This window comes from Oncorhynchus gorbuscha, linkage group LG12, assembly GCF_021184085.1.
Source record: "Oncorhynchus gorbuscha isolate QuinsamMale2020 ecotype Even-year linkage group LG12, OgorEven_v1.0, whole genome shotgun sequence".
Classification (NCBI taxonomy): Eukaryota; Metazoa; Chordata; class Actinopteri; order Salmoniformes; family Salmonidae; genus Oncorhynchus; species Oncorhynchus gorbuscha.
Genome location: NC_060184.1, coordinates 81,534,261 through 81,551,760, shown reverse-complemented (window position 1 = coordinate 81,551,760; position 17,500 = coordinate 81,534,261). Strand labels below are relative to the sequence as shown.

At 53.7% G+C, this 17,500-nt stretch overlaps 1 protein-coding gene across 3 annotated transcripts in view; it reads left to right on the top strand.

Annotated features, from left to right (window-relative positions):
• The window catches only part of stau2 (staufen double-stranded RNA binding protein 2), a 286,330-nt gene that overhangs the window by 256,641 nt on the left and 12,189 nt on the right, over nt 1–17,500 (top strand). For all 3 annotated transcript variants that reach the window (XR_006830797.1, XM_046293051.1, XM_046293050.1), the window contains exon 15: nt 16,313–16,377. Coding sequence is in view for 2 of the 3 variants with exons in the window: in XM_046293051.1 (XP_046149007.1) it covers nt 16,313–16,377 (65 nt within the window). In the remaining variant the exon portion in view is untranslated. The remainder of the gene's footprint in view (nt 1–16,312; nt 16,378–17,500) is intronic.

The window sequence follows — 17,500 nt, the reverse complement described above, 5'->3', positions numbered from 1 at the left end:
CTCCATTCCTCCATCTCTCCATCCATCCCCCCCTCTCTCCATCCCTCCATCTCTCCATCCATCCATCCCTCTCTCCATCCATCCCTCCCTCTCTCCATCCCTCCATCTCTCATCCATCCATCCCTCTCTCCATCCATCCCTCCCTCTCTCCATCTCTCCATCCATCCCTCCCTCTCTCCATCCCTCCATCTCTCCATCTATGCATCCCTCTCTCCATCCATCCATCCATCCCTCCCTCTCTCCATCTCTCCATCCATCCACCCCTCCATCCCTCCCTCTCTCCATCCCTCCATCTCTCCATCCATCCCTCTCTCCATCCATCCCTCCCTCTCTCCATCCCTCCCTCTCTCCATCTCTCCATCCATCCCTCCCTCTCTCCATCCCTCCCTCTCTCCATCCCTCCATCCATCCCTCCCTCTCTCCATCCCTCCATCTCTCCATCCCTCCATCCACCCATCCCTCCCTCTCTCCATCCCTCCCTCTCTCCATCCATCCATCCCTCCCTCTCTCCATCCCTCCATCTCTCCCTCCATCCATCCCTCCCTCTCTCCATCCCTCTCTCTCTCCATCCCTCCCTCTCTCCATCCCTCCACCCATCCCTTCCTCTCTCCATCCCTCCATACATCCCTCCCTCTCTCCATCCCTCTCTCCATCCATCCCTCTCTCCATCCCTCATCTCTCCATCCATCCCTCCCTCTCTCCATCCCTCCATCTCTCCATCCATCCATTCCTCCCTCTCTCCATCCATCCCTCCCTCTCTCTCTCCGTCCCTCCATCCATCCCTCCCTCTCTCTATCCATCCCTCCCTCCATCCCTCCCTCTCTCTATCCATCCCTCCCTCTCTATCCATCCCTCCCTCTCTTCATCCATCTCTCCCTCCCTCTCTCTCTCCATCCATCCCTCCCTCTCTCTATCCATCCCTCCATCCATCCCTCCCTCTCCATCCATCCCTCCCTTTCTCCATCCATCCCTCCATCCATCCCTTCCTCTCTCCATCCCTCCATCCACCCATCCCTCTCTCCATCCCTCCATCCCTCCCTTTCTCCATCCATCCCTCCATCCATCCCTTCCTCTCTCCATCCCTCCATCCACCCATCCCTCTCTCCATCCCTCCATCCATCCCTTCCTCTCTCCATCCCTCCATCCACCCATCCCTCTCTCCATCCCTCCATCCCTCCCTCTCTCCATCCATCCCTTCCTCTCTCCATCCCTCCATCCATCCCTCTCTCCATCCCTCCATCCATCCATCCCTCTCTCCATCTCTCCATCCCTCCCTCTCTCGATCCCTCCATCTCTCCATCCATCCCTCCATCTCTCCATCCATCCATCCCTCTCTCCATCCATCCATCCCTCCATCTCTCCATCCCTCCATCTCTCCATCCATCCATCCCTCTCTCCATCCATCCCTCCCTCTCTCCATCTCTCCATCCATCCCTCCCTCTCTCCATCCCTCCCTCTCTCCATCCCTCCATCGATCCCTCCCTCTCTCCATCCCTCCATCTCTCCATCCATCCCTCCCTCTCATCCATCCCTCTCTCCATCCATCCCTCCCTCTCTCCATTCCTCCATCTCTCCATCCATCCCCCCCTCTCTCCATCCCTCCATCTCTCCATCCATCCCTCTCTCCATCCATCCCTCCCTCTCTCCATCCCTCCATCTCTCCATCTCTCCATCCATCCCTCTCTCCATCCATCCCTCCCTCTCTCCATCTCTCCATCCATCCCTCCCTCTCTCCATCCCTCCATCTCTCCATCTCTCCATCCATCCCTCTCTCCATCCATCCCTCCATCCATCCATCCCTCCCTCTCTCCATCCCTCCATCTCTCCATCTATCCATCCCTCTCTCCATCCATCCCTCCCTCTCTCCATCCCTCCCTCTCTCCATCTCTCCATCCATCCACCCCTCCATCCCTCCCTCTCTCCATCCCTCCCTCTCTCCATCCATCCATCCCTCCCTCTCTCCATTCCTCCATCTCTCCATCCATCCCCCCCTCTCTCCATCCCTCCATCTCTCCATCCATCCCTCTCTCCATCCATCCCTCCCTCTCTCCATCCCTCCATCTCTCCATCTCTCCATCCATCCCTCTCTCCATCCATCCCTCCCTCTCTCCATCTCTCCATCCATCCCTCCCTCTCTCCATCCCTCCATCTCTCCATCCCATCCATCCCTCTCTCCATCCATCCCTCCATCCATCCCTCCCTCTCTCCATCCCTCCATCCTCCATCCCTCCATCCATCCCTCCCTGTCTCCATCCCTCCCTCTCTCCATCCCTCCCTCTCTCCATCCCTCCACCCATCCCTCCCTCCTCCATCCCTCCCTCCATCCCTCCATCCATCCCTCCCTCTCTCCATCCATCCCCATCCACCCATCCCTCTCCTCCATCCATCCCTCCCTCTCTCCATCCATCCCTCCCTCTCTCCATCCCTCCATCTCTCCATCCCTCCATCCATCCCTCCCTCTCTCCATCCCTCCCTCTCTCCATCCATCCCTCCACCCATCCCTCCCTCCCGATCCCTCCCTCTCTCCATCCCTCTCTCCATCCATCCCTCTCATCCCTCATCTCTCCATCCATCCCTCCCTCTCTCCATCCCTCCATCTCTCCATCCATCCATCCCTCCCTCTCTCCATCCCTCCCTCTCTCCATCCCTCCCTCTCTCCATCCCTCCACCCATCCCTCTCCATCCCTCCCTCTCATCCCTCCATCCCCTCCCTCTCTCCATCCCTCTCTCCATCCCCCTCCCTCTCTCCATTCCTCCATCTCTCCATCCATCCCCCTCTCCCATCCCTCCATCCTCCATCCATCCCTCTCTCCATCCATCCCTCCCTCTCTCCATCTCTCCATCCATCCATCCCTCCCTCTCTCCCATCCCTCCATCCATCCCTCCCTCTCTCCATCCCTCCATCTCTCCATCCCTCCATCCACCCATCCCTCCCTCTCTCCATCCCTCCCTCTCTCCATCCATCCATCCCTCCCTCTCCCATCCCTCCATCTCTCCCTCCATCCATCCCTCCCTCTCTCCATCCCTCTCTCTCTCCATCCCTCCCTCTCTCCATCCCTCCACCCATCCCTTCCTCTCTCCATCCCTCCATCATCCCTCCCTCTCTCCATCCCTCTCTCCATCCATCCATCCCTCATCTCTCATCCATCCCTCCCTCTCCCATCCCTCCATCTCTCCATCCATCCATTCCCCCTCTCTCCATCCATCCCTCCCTCCTCTCTCTCCATCCATCCCTCCCTCTCTCTATCCATCCCTCCCTCCATCCCTCCCTCTCTCTATCCATCCCTCCCTCTCTATCCATCCATCCATCTCCCTCCCTCTCCATCCATCCCTCCCTCTCTCTATCCATCCCTCCATCCATCCCTCCCTCTCCATCCATCCCTCCCTTTCTCCATCCATCCCTCCATCCATCCCTTCCTCTCTCCATCCCTCCATCCACCCATCCCTCTCTCCATCCCTCCATCCCTCCCTTTCTCCATCCATCCCTCCATCCATCCCTCCTCTCTCCATCCCTCCATCCCCATCCCTCTCTCCATCCCTCCATCCATCCTTCCTCTCTCCATCCCTCCATCCATCCCTCTCTCCATCCCTCCATCCCTCCCTCTCTCCATCCATCCCTTCCTCTCTCCATCCCTCCATCCCTCTCTCCATCCCTCCATCCATCCATCCATCTCTCCATCCCTCCCTCTCTCGATCCCTCCATCTCTCCATCCATCCCTCCATCTCTCCATCCATCCATCCCTCTCTCCATCCATCCATCCCTCCATCTCTCCATCCCTCCATCTCTCCATCCATCCATCCCTCTCTCCATCCATCCCTCCCTCTCTCCATCTCTCCATCCATCCCTCCCTCTCTCCATCCCTCCCTCTCTCCATCCCTCCATCCCTCCCTCTCTCCATCCCTCCATCTCTCCATCCATCCCTCCCTCTCATCCATCCCTCTCTCCATCCATCCTCCCTCTCTCCATCCTCCATCTCTCCATCCATCCCCCCTCTCTCCATCCCTCCATCTCTCCATCCATCCCTCTCTCCATCCATCCCTCCCTCTCTCCATCCCTCCATCTCTCCATCTCTCCATCCATCCCTCTCTCCATCCATCCCTCCCTCTCTCCATCTCTCCATCCATCCCTCCCTCTCTCCATCCCTCCATCTCTCCATCTCCATCCATCCCTCTCTCCATCCATCCCTCCCTCTCTCCATCTCTCCATCCCTCCCTCTCTCCATCCCTCCATCCATCCATCTATCCATCCCTCTCTCCATCCATCCCTCCCTCTCTCCATCCCTCCCTCTCTCCATCTCTCCATCCATCCATCCCTCCCTCTCTCCATCCCTCCCTCTCTCCATCCATCCATCCCTCCCTCTCTCCATTCCTCCATCTCTCCATCCATCCCCCTCTCTCCATCCCTCCATCTCTCCATCCATCCCTCTCTCCATCCATCCCTCCCTCTCTCCATCCCTCCATCTCATCCTCCATCCATCCCTCTCTCCATCCATCCCTCCCTCTCTCCATCTCTCCATCCATCCCTCCCTCTTTCCATCCCTCCATCTCTCCATCTATCCATCCATCCCTCTCTCCATCCATCCCTCCCTCTCTCCATCCATCCCTCCCTCTCTCCATCCCTCCATCTCTCCATCCCTCCATCCATCCCTCCCTGTCTCCATCCCTCCCTCTCTCCATCCCTCCACCCATCCCTCCCTCTCTCCATCCCTCCCTCTCTCCATCCCTCCATCCATCCCTCCCTCTCTCCATCTCTCCATCCCTCCATCCACCCATCCCTCCCTCTCTCCATCCATCCCTCCCTCTCTCCATCCATCCCTCCCTCTCTCCATCCCTCCATCTCTCCATCCCTCCATCCATCCCTCCCTCTCTCCATCCCTCCCTCTCTCCATCCCTCCCTCTCTCCATCCCTCCACCCATCCCTCCCTCTCTCGATCCCTCCCTCTCTCCATCCCTCTCTCCATCCATCCCTCTCTCCATCCCTCATCTCTCCATCCATCCCTCCCTCTCTCCATCCCTCCATCTCTCCATCCCTCCATCCATCCCTCCCTCTCTCCATCCCTCCCTCTCTCCATCCCTCCCTCTCTCCATCCCTCCACCCATCCCTCTCTCGATCCCTCCCTCTCTCCATCCCTCCATACATCCCTCCCTCTCTCCATCCCTCTCTCCATCCATCCCTCTCTCCATCCCTCATCTCTCCATCCATCCCTCCCTCTCTCCATCTCTCCATCCATCCCTCCCTCTCTCCATCCATCCCTCCATCTCTCCATCCATCCCTCCCTCTCTCCATCCCTCCATCTCTCCATCCATCCATCCCTCTTTCCATCCCTCCATCCATCCCTCCCTCTCTCCATCCATCCCTTCCTCTCTCCATCCCTCCATACATCCATCCCTCTCTCCATCCCTCCATCCATCCATCCCTCTCTCCATCCCTCCATCCATCCCTCCCTCTCTCCATCCCTCCATCTCTCCATCCATCCCTCCCTCTCTCCATCCCTCCCTCTCTCCATCCCTCCATCCATCCCTCCCTCTCTCCATCCCTCCATCTCTCCATCCCTCCATCCATCCCTCCCTCTCTCCATCCCTCCCTCTCTCCATCCCTCCCTCTCTCCATCCCTCCATCCATCCCTCCATCTCTCCATCCATCCCTCCATCCCTCCATCTCTCCATCCATCCCTCCCTCTCTCCATCCCTCCATCTCTCCATCCATCCCTCCCTCTCTCCATCCCTCCATCTCTCCATCCATCCATCCCTCTCTCCATCCATCCATCCCTCCCTCTCTCCATCTCTCCACCCATCCATCCCTCTCTCCATCCCTCCATCTCTCCATCTATCCATCCCTCTCTCCATCCATCCATCCATCCCTCTCTCCATCCATCCCTCCCTCTCTCCATCCCTCCCTCTCTCCATCTCTCCATCCATCCCTCCCTCTCTCCATCCCTCCCTCTCTCCATCTCTTCATCCATCCATCCCTCCATCTCTCCATCCCTACCTCTCTCCATCCCTCCATCTCTCCATCCATCCCTCCCTCCCTCTCTCCATCCCTCCATCTCTACATCCCTCCATCCATCCCTCCCTCTCTCCATCCCTCCCTCTCTCCATCCCTCCATCCATCCCTCCCTCTCTCCATCCCTCCCTCTCTCCATCTCTCCATCCATCCCTCCCTCTCTCCATCCCTCCCTCTCTCCATCTCTTCATCCATCCATCCCTCCATCTCTCCATCCCTACCTCTCTCCATCCCTCCATCTCTCCATCCATCCCTCCCTCCCTCTCTCCATCCCTCCATCTCTACATCCCTCCATCCATCCCTCCCTCTCTCCATCCCTCCCTCTCTCCATCCCTCCCTCTCTCCATCCCTCCATCCATCCCTCCCTCTCTCCATCCCTCCCTCTCTCCATCCCTCCCTCCATCCCTCCATCCCTCCCTCTCATCCCTCCCTCTCTCCATCCCTCCCTCTCTCCATCCCTCCATCCATCCCTCCCTCTCTCCATCCCTCCCTCTCTCCATCCCTCCATCCATCCCTCTCTCCATCCCTCCCTCTCTCCATCCCTCCCTCTCTCCATCCCTCCATCCATCCCTCTCTCCATTCATCCCTCTCTCCATCCCTCATCTCTCCATCCATCCCTCCCTCTCTCCATCCCTCCATCTCTCCATCCATCCCTCCCTCTCTCCATCCCTCCATCTCTCCATCCATCCCTCCCTCCCTCTCTCCATCCCTCCATCTCTCCATCCATCCCTCCCTCTCTCCATCCCTCCCTCTCTCCATCCCTCCATCCATCCCTCTCTCCATCCCTCCCTCTCTCCATCCCTCCCTCTCTCCATCCCTCCATCCATCCCTCTCTCCATTCATCCCTCTCTCCATCCCTCATCTCTCCATCCATCCCTCCCTCTCTCCATCCCTCCATCTCTCCATCCATCCCTCCCTCTCTCCATCCCTCCATCTCTCCATCCCTCCCTCCCTCTCTCCATCCCTCCATCTCTCCATCCATCCCTCCCTCTCTCCATCCCTCCATCTCTCCATCCATCCATCCCTCCCTCTCTCCATCCCTCCATCTCTCCATCCATCCCTCCCTCTCTCCATCCCTCCCTCTCTCCATCCATCCATCCCTCCATCTCTCCATCCATCCCTCCCTCTCTCCATCCCTCCATCTCTCTCTCCATCCCTCCCTCTCTCCATCCCTCCCTCTCTCCATCCATCCCTCCCTCTCTCCATCCCTCCATCTTTTTTTTGTAATTTTTTTTTATTTTATTTTATTTTTACAGGGACAGTGCACATTAATCAACGTTTCAGTAAAAGTGCCGGTTTTAGCCAGCCGGCTAATTTTCAACCGCAGTCCCTATGCAGGATATTAAAAACAATTACAATATAGACAATAGCACCATAGACATAGCAACATAGGACAAGCAAGACATAGCATACAGACAGAGCAACATAGGACAAGCAAGACGTAGCATACAGACAGAGCAACATAGGACAAGCAAGACATAGCATACAGACAGAGCAACATAGAACAAAAAGCAGCAAGAAAAAATTCATAAAAGCAACAAAGTGTTTACACACCTCACAAGCTACAGACAACAGACAACATGGAAAGCGGCAACACACAGCTAGGGACCATGTTCACAAATCTGATTGACCTTTAGCCATGTCTTCAAGCATTTTGTGTAAGTGTGATATGTGGTGCAGTTATGTGTGTCTGATGGCAGTGTATTCCAGACATGGGAAGCTCTCACAGAGAAAACGGATTTACTAAAGGTGCTTTTCCTTAGGGGAACTATACAGTCACCTCTCATGGCAGACCTTGTGGATCTGCTGCCATATGTCTGGGTTTTCTGTTTAACAAAAATATTGAGTGGAGGGAGAGCCAGGCCATTAAGGATCTTGAATACAAGACATGCGTCGGTGTATTGCACAAGATTTTCCCAACTCAAGAGCTCATGTTTTCTAAGGATGTGACAATGATGATGGCTATTGGGCTTCCTATCAAGCACTTTGAGAGCCTGTTTGTAGACAGACTGAATAGGTTTTAATGTTGTACAGCAAGCTTGGGCCCAACTAGTCAAGCAGTATGTTAAGTGGGGGAGTATCATAGATTTGAAGTACATTTTTGCTACCTCTGTAGTCAAACAATTTTGTATAAATCAGAAATTAGCTAGATTGAATTTAGTTATTTGAATGACCTTTTTCACATGCTTTTTAAAAGAGAGGTTGGGAATCAAGTATGATGCCAAGGTACTTAAAATCGGATACCACCTGGAGCTTCTCCCCTGACACATAGACATCTGGCTCAGTAGCATCTGTTGCCCTCTTTGTGAAGAACATGCAAACTGTTTATTTCACATTGAGATGCAAACACGAGTCACTGAGTCACTTTGTAACCGGGACCATTACAGTAGTGAGTTCTTCTGCAGCTTGTTGTTTGCTCTTTCCATGCAAATATATCACTGTATCATCTGCATACATTTGAACTTCAGACCCAGTACAGACAGAAGGCAGATCATTAATGTACAGGCTGAACAGGAGGGGCCCCAGTATTGACCCTTGGGGCACGCCCACATCTCTCCATCCATCCCTCCTGCAGTCCAATAGGTGCTCCCAGGGGAGTGCTCTGTGTTTGGCTAAGCAGCTGAAGGAAGTGACCATTAGAGTTGTCCAGGCCAGGATAAATGACCAGGACTCCGTGTCCCAGTCCCAAATGGCATCCTATCCTCTATGTAGTGCACTACTTTTGACCAGGGCCAATAGGAAATAGGGTGCCATTTGGGATACAGCCCAGGGCCCTGTCTGCCTGTATGTCTGCTTGTCTGTCTGTCTGTCTGTCTGTCTGTCTGTCTGTCTGTCTGTCTGTCTGTCTGTCTGTCTGTCTGTCTGTCTCTTGTCTGTCTGTCTGCCTGTCTGTCTGCCTGTCTGTCTGTCTGTCTTGTCTGTCTGCCCGCCTGTCTGCCTGTCGGGATGCCTGTCTGTCTGCCTGTCTGTCTAAATGTCTGTCTGCTTGTCTGTCTGTCTGTCTGCCTGCCTGCCTGCCTGCCTGCCTGCCTGCCTGCCTGCCTGCCTGCCTGTCTGTCTGTCTGTCTGTCTGTCTGTCTGTCTGTCTGTCTGTATGTATGTATGTCTGTCTGCTTGTCTGCCTGCCTGCCTGCTGTCTGTCTGTCTGTCTGTCTGTCTGTCTGTCTGTCTGTCTGTCTCTGTCTGTCTGTCTGTCTGTCTGTCTGTATGTCTGTCTGTTTGTCTGCCTGCCTGTCTGTCTGCCTGTCAGCCGCGGCTGATGGTGGATCCCTGGACCATGACACATTCCTCTGCTGTTTGCCTAGTCTGGTCTGCCCAAGCTTTGAACTGAGCAGCGAGCAGGCAGACGAATGAACGAATGAACGAACCAACGTGTGAAGTATCCCTGGTGTGGCTGAAATATGTCTGTGGAGGAGATGAGAAGAGGGCCGATGGGCCCGGCTGGTGGTGAAAGCTGGTTTGTTATCTAAAGAGGGGGAAGAGAGAAGGAGAAGATTAGAGAGAGGGGGGGTGATGGGTCCTCAGGAAGAGACCCTCCACCGGCTCTGAAGATGTGTGATGGCCTGTCGCCCCCCTCTCTCCTTCCCTCCCTCTCCTTCCCTCCCTCTCTCCTTCCCTCCTTCCCTCATCTCTCCTTCCCTCCCTCTCTCCTTCCCTCCCTCTCTCCTACCCTCCCTCTCTCCTACCCTCCCTCTCCTTCCCTCCCTCTCTCCTTCCCTCCTTCCCTCATCTCTCCTTCCCTCCCTCTCTCCTTACATCCCTCCCTCTCTCCTTCCATCCCTCCATCTCTCCTTCCTTCCCTCTCTCCTTCCCTCCCTCTCTCCTTCCTTCCCTCCCTCTCTCCTTCCTTCCCTCCATCTCTCCCTCCCTCTCTCCTTCCTTCCCTCCATCTCTCCCTCCCTCTCTCCTTCCTTCCCTCCATCTCTCCTTCCTTCCCTCCATCTCTCCTTCTATCCCTCCCTCTCTCCTTCCCTCCCTCTCTCCTTCCTTCCCTCTCTCCTTCCTTCCCTCTCTCCTTCCTTCCCTCCCTCCCTCTCTCCTTCCTTCTCTCCCTCCCTCTCTCCTTCCTTCCCTCCATCTCTCCTTCCTTCCCTCCCTCCCTCTCTCCTTCCCTCCCTCTCTCCTTCCTTCCCTCCCTCTCTCCTTCCTTCCCTCCCTCTCTCCTTCCCTCCCTCTCTCCTTCCCTCCCTCTCTCCTTCCCTCCCTCTCCTTCCCTCCCTCCCTCTCTCCTTCCCTCCCTCCCTCTCTCCTTCCCTCCCTCTCTCCTTCCCTCCCTCTCTCCTTCCCTCCCTCTCTCCTTCCCTCCCTCTCTCCTTCCTTCCCTCCCTCTCTCCTTCCCTCCCTCTCTCCTTCCCTCCCTCTCTCCTTCTCTTTGTATTTTAGCCTCTCTTTCTCTCTCTCTGACAGAGATGGAGCACTTCCACATCGCTGTCTGTCTTTTCAGACTAAACACACTCCTCTGGTGTTGATGCGTCAGTCCAGCCGGCACACACGCACGCACGCACACACACACACTTACCTACGCACACACACACACAGGCCTACGCATGCACCCAAAGTGGCGCATGGTGTGTGTGTGTGTGTGTGTGTGTGTGTGTGTGTGTGTGTGTGTGTGTGTGTGTGTGTGTGTGTGTGTGTGTGTGTGTGTGTGTGTGTGTGTGTGTGTGTGTGTGTGTGTGTGTGTGTGTGTGTGTGTGTGTGTGTGTGTGTGTGTGTGTGTGTGTGTGTGTGTGTGTGTCAGGGATGGGCTCTGGCCGTATATCACCATAGCCGCCATCCTCCTAATATATGGTTGTTTGTCCAGGACCCACTAGAGAGATGTAGATGTAGCAGATGGGTTCTGGCTGTTTACTTAGGGGACAAACTCCTCCTATTGGGTTCTGGCTGTTTACTTAGGGGACAAACTCCTCCTATTGGGTTCTGGCTGTTTACTTAGGGGACAAACTCCTCCTATTGGGTTCTGGCTGTTTACTTAGGGGACAAACCCCTCCTATTGGGTTCTGGCTGTTTACTTAGGGGACAAACCCCCTCCTATTGGGTTCTGGCTGTTTACTTAGGGGACAAACCCCCTCCTATTGGGTTCTGGCTGTTTACTTAGGGACAAACTCCTCCTGATGTACTGGCCTGTCCGCACCACCCTCTGTAGTGCTATGCGGTCGAGGGTGGTACATTTGCCATACCAAGCGGGGATGCAGCCAGTCAGGATGCTCTCGATGGTGCAGCTGTAGAACCTTTTGAGGATCCGAGGGCCCCATGCCAAATATTTTCAGCTTCCTGACGATAAGAGGCGCTGTCGTACCCTCTTCACGACTGTGTTGGTGTGTGTAAACCATGCTAATTCTTTAGTAATGTGGACACCGAGGAACTTGAAGCTCTCAACCCGTTCCACTACAGCCCCTTCGATGTGAATGGGGGCGTTGCTCGGCCCTCCGTTTCCTGTAGTCCACGATCAGGTCCTTTGTCCTGCTGACATTAAGGGAGAGCCTCTGCTAAGTCTCTGACCTCCTCCCTGTAGGCTGTCTCATCGCCATCGGTGATCAGGCCTACCATCGTCAGGCCTACCATCGTCAGGCCTACCATCGTCAGGCCTACCATCATCAGGCCTACCATCATCAGGCCTACCATCATCAGGCCTACCATCGTCAGGCCTACCATCGTCAGGCCTACCATCGTCAGGCCTACCATCATCAGGCCTACCATCATTAGGCCTACCATCATCAAACTTGATGGCGTTGGGAGTCGTGTGTGTCCACGTAGTAATGGGTGAACAGGGAGTACAGGAGGGGACTAAACACACACCCCTGAGGGGCCCCCGTGTTGAGGATCAACGTGGCAGACATGTTGTTGCCTAGGGGGGAGGCCGATCAGGAAGTTCAGGATCCATTTACAGAAGAAGCATTTCAGTCCCAGGTTCCCCAGCTTGGAGGGGGCTATGGTGTTGAACGCTGATATGTAGTCTATTAACATCATTCTCACGTAGTTATTTCCCCTCTTGTCCAGGTGGGAGAGGGCAGTGTGAAGTACAATAGAGATTGTATCATCTGTGGATCTGTTGGGGCGGTATGTGAGTTGGAGTGGGTACAGGGTGTCTGGGATGATGGTGTTGATGTGTGTTGAGATTACAGCTGGAAACATGTAGGGATTACAGTTTGGAAAGGGAGAGGAGGAAAGGAAAGGGAGAGGAGGAAAGAAAAGGGAGAGGAGGAAAGAAAAGGGAGAGGAGGAAAGGAAAGGGAGAGGAGGGGAGGAAAGGGAGAGGAGGGGAGGAAAGGGATAGGAGGAAAGGAAAGGGAGAGGAGGAAAGAAAGGGAGAGGAGGAAAGAAAAGGGAGAGGAGGAAAGAAAAGGGAGAGGAGGAAAAGGAGAGGAGGGGAGGAAAGGGAGAGGAGGAAAGGAAATGGAGAGGAGGAAAGAAAAGGGAGAGGAGGAAAGGAAAGGGAGAGGGGGGAGGAAAGGGAGAGGAGGGGAGGAAAGGGAGAGGAGGAAAGGAAAGGGAGAGGAGGAAAGGAAAGGGAGAGGAGGAAAGGAAAGGGAGAGGAGGGGAGGAAAGGAAAGGGAGAGGAGGGGAGGAAAGGGAGAGGAGGAAAGGAAAGGGAGAGGAGGAAAGGAAAGGGAGAGGAGGAAAGGAAAGGGAGATGAGGGGAGGAAAGGAAAGGGAGAGGAGGGGAGGAAAGGGAGAGGAGGAAAGGGGGAGAGGAGGAAAGGAAAGGGAGAGGAGGGGAGGAAAGGGAGAGGAGGAAAGGGAGAGGAGGGGAGGAGTCAGTGAGAGAGAGAGAGAAAGAGACAAGAGAGAGGGGGGAGAGAGAGAGAGAGATAGAGTTCTTCAGATCTCACTTTTCACTCCAGAGTCTGTCTGTGTTTTTGGGGATTCCCTCACTCATTTTTCTCTCTCTTTTTTCCCAACCACCTTTCTCTGCAACGACGGTAGTGTAGGTATGGGGGTAGGAATTTGGGGGTTATGGGGTGGTTTTGGGACGGGGGTTAGGTCTAGGGTTGGGGTGTGGGGGTATGGTCGGGGTGATGATGTGGGGGTTGCCCAGTGGGACCTGGTACTGTCATCTCAGCAGATGTATTTAATCTCCCTCTCTCTCCATCCCCCTCTCCCTCCCTCCTCCTCTTAGGAGACAGAGAGAGGGAGGAGATAAAAGGTGGGGGGGGTACATCTGGACCTCATCTCAAGAGTCTGTCAGGGATCAGCAGCCTGGTAGGATCAGATCGGTCCAGTTTGGCCTGGTTACACTCAGCTCAGTCCAGTCCAGTTTGGCCTGGTTACACTCAGCTCAGTCCAGTCCAGTTTGGCCTGGTTACACTCAGCTCAGTCCAGTCCAGTTTGGCCTGGTTACACTCAGCTCAGTCCAATCCAGTTTGGCCTGGTTACACTCAGCTCAGTCCAGTCCAGTTTGGCCTGTCCTACAATGTTACTGGTTGTTTCAGGTGTCAGATCAGCTCAGTCCAGTCCAGTTTGGCCTGGTTACACTCAGCTCAGTCCAGTCCAGTTTGGCCTGGTTACACTCAGCTCAGTCCAGTCCAGTTTGTCCCACTTAGTCCTACAATGATGCATCATGTGTCTAGAAAATGTCTGGTTGTTTCAGGTGTCAGATCAGATGTCCAGACAGAGAATGTCTGGTTGTGTCCAGACCGAGATTGTCTGGTTGTGTCCAGACAGAGAATGTCTGGTTGTGTCCAGACAGAGAATGTCTGGTTGTGTCCAGACAGAGAATGTCTGGTTGTGTCCAGACAGAGAATGTCTGGTTGTGTCCAGACAGAGAATGTCTGGTTGTGTCCAGACAGAGAATGTCTGGTTGTGTCCAGACAGAGAATGTCTGGTTGTGTCCAAGACAGCTGATGGCCAGAATAGTTCATTACAGACAGCTGATGGCCAGAATAGTTCATTACAGACAGCTGATGGCCAGAATAGTTCATTACAGACAGCTGATGGCCAGAATAGTTCATTTCAGACAGCTGATGGCCAGAATAGTTCATTTCAGACAGCTGATGGCCAGAATAGTTCATTACAGACAGCTGATGGCCAGAATAGTTCATTTCAGACAGCTGATGGCCAGAATAGTTCATTACAGACAGCTGATGGCCAGAATAGTTCATTTCAGACAGCTGATGGCCAGAATAGTTCATTACAGACAGCTGATGGCCAGAATAGTTCATTACAGACAGCTGATGGCCAGAATAGTTCATTTCAGACAGCTGATGGCCAGAATAGTTCATTACAGACAGCTGATGGCCAGAATAGTTCATTACAGACAGCTGATGGCCAGAATAGTTCATTACAGACAGCTGATGGCCAGAATAGTTCATTACAGACAGCTGATGGCCAGAATAGTTCATTACAGACAGCTGATGGCCAGAATAGTTCATTTCAGACAGCTGATGGCCAGAATAGTTCATTACAGACAGCTGATGGCCAGAATAGTTCATTACAGACAGCTGATGGCCAGAATAGTTCATTTCAGACAGCTGATGGCCAGAATAGTTCATTACAGACAGCTGATGGCCAGAATAGTTCATTACAGACAGCTGATGGCCAGAATAGTTCATTACAGACAGCTGATGGCCAGAATAGTTCATTACAGACAGCTGATGGCCAGAATAGTTCATTACAGACAGCTGATGGCCAGAATAGTTCATTACAGACAGCTGATGGCCAGAATAGTTCATTACAGAGAGCTCTGCACGGCTCTCATCTCACTCTGTGTGTTTGTGATTTTAAAAGGGATTCTGGATTCATGGTAATAGACTGAGCGTTGGTTAAGTACCCCCAGATAGCATTCCATTCATGGGAAAATAAATCAGGTTATTTATTGCGACACTAAATGTGTTTTTGTTTTTTTGTATTTTAGTTATGTCCAGATGGCTGACATCGGTGGATCATGATGTCATGTAGTGTATTTCTGTCAATAGATTTGGTAAATGGAACTTGACCCAAACAATGGAAATGCCATGGAAACATGTGTGTGTGTGTAGGGGTGTCCTGTTGCCATTGGGATTCTCAGACTAAGTGTTAGAAGGGAGAAGGGTTAGTGTCCTGTTGCCATTGGGATTCTCAGACTAAGTGTTAGTGTTAGAAGGGAGAAGGGTTAGTGTCCTGTTGCCATTGGGATTCTCAGACTAAGTGTTAGTGTTAGAAGGGAGAAGGGTTAGTGTCCTGTTGCCATTGGGATTCTCAGACTAAGTGTTAGTGTTAGAAGGGAGAAGGGTTAGTGTCCTGTTGCCATTGGGATTCTCAGACTAAGTGTTAGTGTTAGAAGGGAGAAGGGTTAGTGTCCTGTTGCCATTGGGATTCTCAGACTAAGTGTTAGAAGGGAGAAGGGTTAGTGTCCTGTTGCCATTGGGATTCTCAGACTAAGTGTTAGAAGGGAGAAGGGTTAGTGTCCTGTTGCCATTGGGATTCTCAGACTAAGTGTTAGTGTTAGAAGGGAGAAGGGTTAGTGTCCTGTTGCCATTGGGATTCTCAGACTAAGTGTTAGAAGGGAGAAGGGTTAGTGTCCTGTTGCCATTGGGATTCTCAGACTAAGTGTTAGAAGGGAGAAGGGTTAGTGTCCTGTTGCCATTGGGATTCTCAGACTAAGTGTTATTTGAAAAGCAGCTGAAGGGTGACATTCAGTCCCTCTCTGTCTCTCTCCCTCCCTGTCTCTCTCCCTCCCCGTCTCTCTCCCTGCCTGTCTCTCTCCCTCCCTGTCTCTCTCCCTGCCTGTCTCTCTCCCTCCCCATCTCTCTTCCTGCCTGTCTCTCTCCCTCCCCTCCCCGTCTCTCTCCCTGCCTGTCTCTCTCCCTGCCTGTCTCTCTCCCTGTCTGTCTCTCTCCCTCTCTGTCTCTCTCCCTGCCTGTCTCTCTCCCCTCTGTCTCTCTCCCTGCCTGTCTCTCTCCCTTTCTGTCTCTCTCCCTGCCTGTCTCTCTCCCTCCCCGTCTCTCTCCCTGCCTGTCTCTCTCCCTCCCCGTCTCTCTCCCTGCCTGTCTCTCTCCCTCCCCGTCTCTCTTCCTGCCTGCCTCTCTCCCTCCCTGTCTCTCTCCCTGCCTGTCTCTCTCCCTCTCTGTCTCTCTCCCTGCCTGTCTCTCTCCCTCGCCGTCTCTCTCCCTGCCTGTCTCTCTCCCTCCCCGTCTCTCTCCCTCCCTGTCTCTCTCCCTGCCTGTCTCGCTCCCTGCCTGTCTCTCTTCCTGCCTGTCTCTCTTCCTGCCTGTCTCTCTTCCTGCCTGTCTCTCTCCCTCTCTGTCTCTCTCCCTGCCTGTCTCTCTCCCTCTCTGTCTCTCTCCCTGCCTGTCTCACTGGGTCATCTGTTCTTCTCTCCCTCTGCAGGCTGCTCTAAGTGCCTTGAAACAGCTGTCGGAACAGGGACTGGACACGGTGGACTGCCCTAAAAGGTAAAACACGGATCATCTATAATGAGACACTAGTGGTCACCGATACCTTAAAAAAGAGGGGCCTCACAATGGGCCTCGGGATCTCGCCACAGTATATTTGTGAATTCAAATTGCCATCACAGGGAGAGAGACAGGCAGGGAGAGAGACGGGGAGGGAGAGAGACAGGCAGGGAGAGAGACAGGGAGGGAGAGAGACGGGGAGGGAGAGAGACGGGGAGGGAGAGAGACGGGGAGGGAGAGAGACAGGCAGGGAGAGAGACAGGGAGGGAGAGAGACGGGGAGGGAGAGAGACAGGCAGGGAGAGAGACGGGGAGGGAGAGAGACGGGGAGGGAGAGAGACAGGCAGGGAGAGAGACAGGGAGGGAGAGAGATAGGCAGGGAGAGAGACATGCAATTGTGTTCGTTGTCCTTAGCAACGGTGACATCGGTGACATCAGCAAACCGCTCGCCCACATGACCCACTTGGTCTGCGGTTGTGAAGCGGCTATTTGGACATACTGCCATATTCTATAAAACGATGTTGGAGGCGGTTTATAGTAGAGAAATGAACATTCAATTCTCTGGCAACAGCCCTGGTGGACCTTCCTGCAGTCAGCATGCCAATTGGATGCTCCCTCTGAGACATCTGTGGCAAAACTGCACATTTTAGAGTGGCCTTTCATTGTCCCCAGCACAAGGTGCACCTGTGTAATGATCTCTGGTTTATATTTTTTTATTTTACTAGGCAAGTCAGTTAAGAACAAATTCTTATTTTCAATGACGGCCTAGGAACAATCAAATCAAATCAAATTTATTTATATAGCCCTTCGTACATCAGCTGATATCTCAAAGTGCTGTACAGAAACCCAGCCTAAAACCCCAAACAGCAAACAATGCAGGTGTAAAAGCACGGTGGCTAGGAAAAACTCCCTAGAAAGGCCAAAACCTAGGAAGAAACCTAGAGAGGAACCGGGCTATGTGGGGTGGCCAGTCCTCTTCTGGCTGTGCCGGGTAGAGATTATAACAGAACATGGCCAAGATGTTCAAATGTTCATAAATGACCAGCATGGTCAAATAATAATAAGGCAGAACAGTTGAAACTGGAGCAGCAGCACAGTCAGGTGGACTGGGGACAGCAAGGAGC